A 7,853-nucleotide genomic window follows, 5' to 3' on the forward strand; every position below is an offset into this window, starting at 1 on the left:
TAGTGACAGGGCCCATAGACTGTATAAAGGTTGGGCCACACAATCCAGCTGTGGAATCAAGCTCGAGAATATTTTCAAAAAATACAAGCAGGACACAAGCGACATTACTTTCAAAATAAAAGCACAAGTGTTCAAAAACAAGTTTAACAACATTGCCTTGATATAGACATTTATAATATCGATTGGGAGAATATAGAAATGATGCGTAATGTGTCTGATTGTGTTATTTGTGTTTTTGAAATATCATAACATGATACCATTATTTAAAAAAAAAAATGAATACAATATCAATGTCATCCATTATGAGGATTTAATCAATATTTACTGTAATGCAGTAGAAATACTATATGTATTTGGTTGATGAATGCAATAAGAAAACATAATAATAATAACAAAAATATCAATGAGAAGAATAAACAAATGGTATTATTCATTGTCTATAAGCATTATTTGTGCTTTGCTGATACATTTATTAACATTGTACAAGTCATGTTCGTCTTACAGCTGCTTACCCAGAAGCCTTTTAACTTGTTTTAGCACCTACCGTATTTACAATATTGTTTTTAAACTATTCTGCATCTCTTTTATGCATGGTTTGAATGGATCTGTTGTTCCATTATGTTCATTTATTGTGTTCCTCTCTGCTGTCTTATTATTAAGTGTTAATGATTATGTAAAGCACTTTGAATTGTTATAGAGCGCCCCTAGTTACACCAATCAGCGTGCGATTACCGTACAGCCAATCACAATGCGTGACGTCATTGGTAAGCGACGGACCCCGAACACATATGGTCGGGCGAACACATAGAGGGGCCGTTTCTCAATCGCGAGGATATTGGCTTCCAAGCCAATATTTCAAGGATGCTACGTCATCAAGTGGCGCAGCAGGACCGTTCCAATGTCCAGCATACTTGGAATTCCACCGAAATTTCGAGGCTGCACATGGGTAGACTTTGCGTCCTTAAAATCCCCACAATGCTTTGCTCACGGACCAATTTCCCCAAATCTGTGGCGGAAAATGTAAGGCGGGGCCTCTCATATGACGCACACCTGCACACTTGTTAGCCTGTTCCACTCTTCTTCGTTTTCCGAAGCCGTGGCTTGGAAGCATACTTGCTTCGTTTCTGAAGGAAGTGACTTGGAAGTACGCGACTACCAAGCCAGCATCCTCGAGATTGAGAAACGGCTGGGGTGTTTCTCAATTGCGAGTAAAGCTGCTCCAGAGCCACTATTTCAAGCATACTACGTCATCGAGTGCCGCCGAAGTACTGTTCCAATGTCCAGCATACTTGGAAATCTACCGAGCCCGGCGTACTCCGTTTGGAGAAATTTCGAGGATGCACATGAGTAGACTCCGCTGTCTTAAAATCCCCACAATGCTTTGCGCACGGACCAATTTCCAAAATCTGTGGCGGAAAATGTAAGGCGGGGCCTCTCATATGACACACACCTGCACACTTGCTAGCCTGTTCCACTCTTCGTTTTCCGAATGCCAGGAAGGATTCTTGCCTCGCTTCTGAAGCAAGATGCTCGGCAGACATGTGCTACCAAGCAAGCGAACTCGCAATTGAGAAACACCCTTGGTACTGACACCGGCACCGCCCTTTATCATAATTTTTTTTAAACGGCATCATGTAAAAAAAAAACAGGCAGTCGCTTGTTTAATTCTGTTGCGGTCTAGATTTATTAAATTGTTTGTTTCCTTCTGCGCTGCATTGCGTGCGTTGCGTGCGTGGCATGCGTGGCGTGCATGGCGTGCATGGCTTCCTTCTGGAGGTAACGGGGAGAAGCGCTCTGGCAGCGGTGCCGACCCCTGGTCTATAGCATAACGATAGCTAATTCTCTAAATGAATGGTTTTCTTTACATGGCTGATTATGTGTTAGTATGAATAACATCATTATGAAATCTGCCATTGTGATGAAGTCCAGGATAATTTGTTGATGGAGTGTTGACAGGTTCTTAGAGATAAATGGGTTCAATGTTTTAAACTGATGCCATATACTTGACAGATATTTGAGTTTGGTTTGTGAAACCTTCCCACTATGGGAGCATACTTCACCTCTTTAACAACATCTTAGTTAATAATGTAACTCACCCACTATAACCTTTATTCCAGCAATAAATCCGCACTTTAGACTGAGACACTCCCTGAGTTACATGAGAGCGAACAGAGTTCAGCAGAGGAGGCGTGACAGAGCTCCTCCCTCACTGACTCACTGAGACACACCAGGAAACAGTTTGTTATTCTCCCTCACTGCAGAGAGAGAGGCGGACTGAAAAACAGACGATCACATTCACCTTCAGACCAAACTAACAACTTCGGCTGAGTTCAGCTACAGGAGAGAAAAGTGGAAACTACAACACTGCTGCTTCAACCTGGGGACCCCCCTGAAGGTGAGTCTCCAAACATCACTCAAAGAGAATTTCAGTGAAGTCAGTAGAGGAGGGGGAGGGGAGCCATAACTGACTGTACTTCCTGTCTGCTGTGTTTCAGCTTCACTCAGAGACAACATGGCTTCCAGGTTAGAGGAAGAGCTCTGCTGTCCGGTCTGTCAGGAAGTCTTTAGAGATGCTGTCATTCTGTCGTGCTGCCACAGCTTCTGTAAAGCCTGTCTGCAGACCTGGTGGGAAGGGAAAGAAGTAAAAGAGTGTCCAGTTTGTAAGAGAAGAATCTCAAGAGATCCACCTTGTAACTTTGCTTTAAATAACCTGTGTGAGACCTTCTTACTGGAGAGAGATCAGAGACCTCCAGAGGCTCTCTGCAGTCTGCACTCTGAGAAACTCAGACTCTTCTGTCTGGACCATCAGCAGCCAGTGTGTGTCGTCTGCAGAGATTCAAAAACACACACCAACCACAGATTCAGACCCATCGATGAAGCTGCTCAGGATCTCAGAGAGGAGCTCCAGAAGTCTCTGCAGCCCTTTCAGGAGAAACTGAAGCTCTTTGAAGAAGTTAAAGTGGAGTTTGATCAAACAGCAGGACACATGAAGGTCCAGGCTCAACACACAGAGACGCAGATTAAGGAGCAGTTTAAGAAGCTTCACCAGTTTCTAGAAGAGGAAGAGGAGGCCAGGATGGCTGCACTGAGGGAGGAAGATGAGCAGAAGAGGAGGATGATGGAGGAGAAGATGGAGGCTGTGAGCAGAGAGATAGCAGCTCTTTCCCACACAGTCAGAGCCACAGAGGAGGAGCTGAGAGCTGAAGACGTCTCCTTCCTGCACAACTACAAGACTGCAGTGGAGAGGCTGCAGCGCCCCCTGCTGGAGGATCCACAGCTGCCCTCAGGAGCTCTGATAGACCAGGCCAAACACCTGGGCAACCTCAGCTTCAACATCTGGAGCAAGATGAAGGACATGGTGTCCTACTCTCCTCTCATCCTGGACCCAAACACGGCTCATCCAAGACTCATCCTGTCTGAAGATCTGACCAGAGTGAGAGCAGGAGAGATACAGAAACTTCCTGATAATCCAGAGAGGTTTGATAAACACCCCTGTGTCCTGGGCTCTGAGGGCTTTAACTCAGGGACTCACAGCTGGGATGTCCAGGTTACAGACAGTACAGTCTGGATACTGGGTGTGTCAGCAGAGTCTGCCCAGAGGAAGGGAGACACAGAGTCTGGATCATGGGGAATAGCTTTCTATGAAGGTGAATACACAGCATTGTCAGCATCAGATCCAGACACTCCTCTCAGCCTGAAGAAGGAGCTCCAGAGGCTCAGAGTGGATCTGGACTGGAACAGAGGAATGTTGTCGTTCTCTGACCCTGACACTAACACACACATACACACCTTCACACACACTTTCACTGAGAAGATGTTTCCATACATTCTCACTGTGGAGGAAGTGAAGATATTACCGCTGAAGGTGTGTGTGACAGTGGATCAGAGCAGGTAGAGATACACAGGATCATTATATCTGTGGTGATCATCTCTTAAAGGGATCATTCACTGACCTCTGAACCTGTCCTCCTGCTGTCTCATTATTCTAAACATGTTTTTATTCTTGTTGTTACTGTCAACCTTTATTAAATTGAAACACGTGCATTTAGCAGACACTTTTATCCAAGTAACATCATGTTCATCAAATACGCTGAACTGCTTCCTTTAGAGCAGGGGTGCCCAACCAGTCGATCGAGATTCCCAGTCCATCGCGAGATGTGTCTAAAAATAGAACAACAATATTCTGTTTTATCGTTAATGTCCTATAACATAATCTTCCTGTGCCAGAATAATGCACTTGAATGCATCAAAGCTTTGTGATTGGCCGGCGTGACCCCATGTGTAGGGGCGTGGCTGGTGGGCAGTGGGCACTAGTTCGCTGACGTTGTCCGTGTCAATAGGAGTGACAGTCCGCACACACACAAGACCGCAATTATGGCAGAAGCAAAAAAGCCCAAAATATATAATTTTCACTCCGAGTGGGAGGATGATTATTTTTGTATCTATTCCAATTCAAAGTCCATCTATCTCATCTGCAATGCGAGCGTGGCTTTATCGAAGAAGGGTAATTTAGGAGCGGCATTTCAAAACAGTGCACAAACGCTACGAGACGGAATTCCCTCCGCCCTACGTTCCCAAAAGGTGAGGGACCTGAAAGGACAGCTAAATGCACAGCAGTCCATTTTCACCAGGCCCAACAACAAGAGCAAGGCTGCTACCATAGCATCTTATCGTGTCAGTCACGTTCTTGCGAAACACATGAAGTCTTTCAAAGACGACGCCGACGCGCTTTTGGGGGACAATAAAAATAAACAGTGGCGTTTTCTCCTGGAGGCCAAGGGACGCCAGGTTTCCCCTGTTTTTTCGGATTGTAGTTATAATTTAAATAAATAAATAAAAACACTTTGTTTTGTTTCGATAATTCTCCTTTGCTGTGTGTTGCTGCCGGCCCGTCTCTCCCCCACTCTAAGTATTTTACAAAGAGTGAAACAAACAGCGCCCCTCTAGATGTTATGGTGAAACAGTAGATTGCATTCACTGTTGCGAGAGGAGGCCAGTCGGATCAGGCTTCCCTTGGTGAAAAAAATTGAGGGATTGACCAATCAGATGAGGCCCACGTGATGCCCCTGCCAACCTGTGATTGGTCAGGGCCATGCCAAGGGAAGCCAGCTAACTCTGGCTTCCCTTCAGAGGCGGCTGGCGATTTCACCTGAATAGATGAGATTGTTTATATTTTTTAGTTACTTTTGGACTACGGACTGAGCTAATTACAGAGACGAGGACTGTTGCTGCACTTGCCGTGTGTTAGAAAGGGAAGGGAAGAGAAGGTGGACTATCACATGCAAATGTTTCTGTACATAATTGTTTTTGAATTCATGTGTTTCACACACGCCTACTGATACTTTGATGTGAACGTAACAAAAGGTCTCCTGATTTACTTTGTGAATGAATGCTTCTTTTTTATTCATTACCGAATCTGCACTGCGCATTGAGCGGCTGGTATTGCATTTGGGGGGGGGGGGGGGTGTGTCTGCATAAATTAATAAGAAAATGCTTAAATTAATAAAACGAGAGTTTCGGCTGGAGAGTGCGTGCGGACCTGTCGGTTAGATAACAGGCGTGTGCAAGTCCTGCATCTGTGTGATACAAATGTGTGTAAAATGATACCGGCGCTGTAATCACTCATCTGGTTACGTTATTGACCACCCCCCCCCCCCCCCCCCCAACCAACCCAAAAAAATGGGCTTCCCCTACATTTTTCCCCACGCCACGCTACTGAAAATAAATAACAGTAGCATTTCAACAGGTTTTTGATATAATAAAAACTCAAGTTAGATACCGTTATTAATCACCTGTAAGTTTTAGTTTGTTTGAACTTATTCATTATAATTATTGTACAAAATGGTATAAGAATGCAAACTTAAATTGATTATAGTCTATTATCAATTCAGGTTAAGATACTAGTGTTGCTTGCATCCTATTTTAAAGGCATTTCTTTTTATACTCTACTAAAATGCAACAAAAAAAGGGTTTGATTCTATTAATTTTGTCTTTTTTATTGCACTCTGGCAGCAGATTCCTGAGTAGCTTCAGATCTGAGTTGTTTTATTAGTAAGCCTAATTTATACTTTTGTAGCAACACTATTTTTATATAATGGCAAAGAAAGGGTTCAGAGTCTTTTCTTTTTTTCCTGTATCATATGTGGCAGCACTGTTCAATGTTTCTTGAAAACATTACCCACTGTAGTTTGTGACGTGTGAATAAACTCCCAACTCTGTATCAACAACACTGTTGTGTAACTTCAGTTAAATACTTGTATGTGTGTAGATTAGAAATAAAGGATAAAGGATCTGCAGTATTTTATGAAGTATTAATCGTACAAAGGTCAGTTTTATACAAGTAGAAGTGTGTATTTACCTGGTAGTAGGCTGTCAGTAATGGCTACACCTCTCTATTTGGACTGGTAGATCTCGGCAGACTGGCAACTTTAAAAGTAGCTCTCGGTTCAAAAAAGGTTGGGCACCCCTGCTTTAGAGGAAATAAGAGATATATATTCTTTACATTTGAAATGATCTCACCCAGATTCAGATCTTTATGTCAGGTTATAGTTTAACCTTCTCTGTTTTATTGAAACTATGTCGTTATAAATTGTTCATTTGTGATTTGTGCTTGATGGGAAAATAAATAAAAAATATGTTTAATCCAACAGCAAGTTTGAGCAGCGAATCATTTATTAGATACAAAATAAAATGCATTTTAATTAAACGATGTGTTGGCTTGTGTAACCATTAGCCAATCAGCAACCAGGGTAACCCCCCCCCCCCCCCCACCTTATCACCTGAATCTCCTCCTAGAGCACCATTGTGTTCTTTGTAACCAAATCTCTCTCAGAGGGGCGTGGGGAGGGGCTCCTTATTTTCATCTAAAGTAACAGACAGAGAATCAGCACTTTGGAAACAGGGCTGAAACAGAGGGGATTATGGGACGCTGCAATGATCTGTTTGGTGTTTCAGCCAATCAGAGACAGGCTCTGTATATATCTGAGACCTATAATATATTGATGAAAAACAGTATAATAGGAGACCTTTAAAGTAACCCTCCCAACCGTGAGCAATAGTGACTTTTTGTCAAATGACAGGGTTGGAGATGGACTTGGACAGAAGGTGTTTGATCATAAAGGTTGAGGTTCACGCACTGAACGTATTTATTTCCTCCCATCTGGCCCTGAATGCCTCCATGATGGGAGTTCAGTGAGTCAGCAGCAGATGAACGTCAGCAAAAAACAAACCAAAACGCCTCACAAAGAGAGACATTCTTACATGGAGCAGTACGAGGCACGCCAGGAAATGACATGTTTTGCTTCGGCCTGCACGGAGCGGAGAAGCTGTCATGAGAGTCTGAAAAGTCTGAAACACCTGCTGTAACATTTAACTGAAAACACAACAGTTATATTACCGAAAGGCCTCTGGGGATCTTTATAAAGGCCCTTTTAACATCAGGGGTGAGCCATTAGAGGCACAGAAACGTTAAACTTATCTTACAAACTCAATCGACTATAAATAATGTGAAAAGATGTATCAGTATTTTATGATTTCCTGTATCTTTTAAAGGTTTTTGACGTTGCTTGATAACTGGACTCCACCACTTCTCCCTTTAAAACCTGTTCTGTATATATTGTCTTCACACTGTACATTTATATTTAATTAAGCATGCTATTTCTTGCACAATTAATGTAAATAATATCCTACTTTTAAATGTTGCTAGCAGTAATTTGTCCCTTCATAGTGTATACTTGACAGATATATATCTTTCACTGTTAAGATGTATCTTACTTTTGAGTTTAGTTCAATTTTGAGATATTTATATTTAATGTATGTGTGAGTTTATTTTCTACAATTGTTTTGATTTCCAC

General features: G+C 42.6%; 1 protein-coding gene across 1 annotated transcript; it reads left to right on the forward strand.

The window, feature by feature from the left end:
* Window positions 1–2,238: 2,238 nt before the first annotated feature.
* LOC117482078 (nuclear factor 7, ovary-like) lies at window positions 2,239–4,000 on the forward strand. Its single transcript, XM_034130077.1, has 2 exons — window positions 2,239–2,395; window positions 2,496–4,000. The coding sequence occupies exon 2, from the start codon at window positions 2,513–2,515 to the stop codon at window positions 3,893–3,895; it is 1,383 nt and encodes a 460-aa protein (XP_033985968.1). The 5' UTR covers window positions 2,239–2,395; window positions 2,496–2,512; the 3' UTR covers window positions 3,896–4,000.
* The last annotated feature ends 3,853 nt before the right edge of the window (window positions 4,001–7,853 follow it).

Source organism: Trematomus bernacchii, unplaced genomic scaffold, assembly GCF_902827165.1.
Source record: "Trematomus bernacchii unplaced genomic scaffold, fTreBer1.1, whole genome shotgun sequence".
Classification (NCBI taxonomy): domain Eukaryota; kingdom Metazoa; phylum Chordata; class Actinopteri; order Perciformes; family Nototheniidae; genus Trematomus; species Trematomus bernacchii.

Excerpts from the sequence above, each read along its gene's own strand:
- LOC117482078 (XM_034130077.1), top strand. The coding sequence starts at position 2,513 with ATGGCTTCCAGGTTAGAGGAAGAGCTCTGCTGTCCGGTCTGTCAGGAA.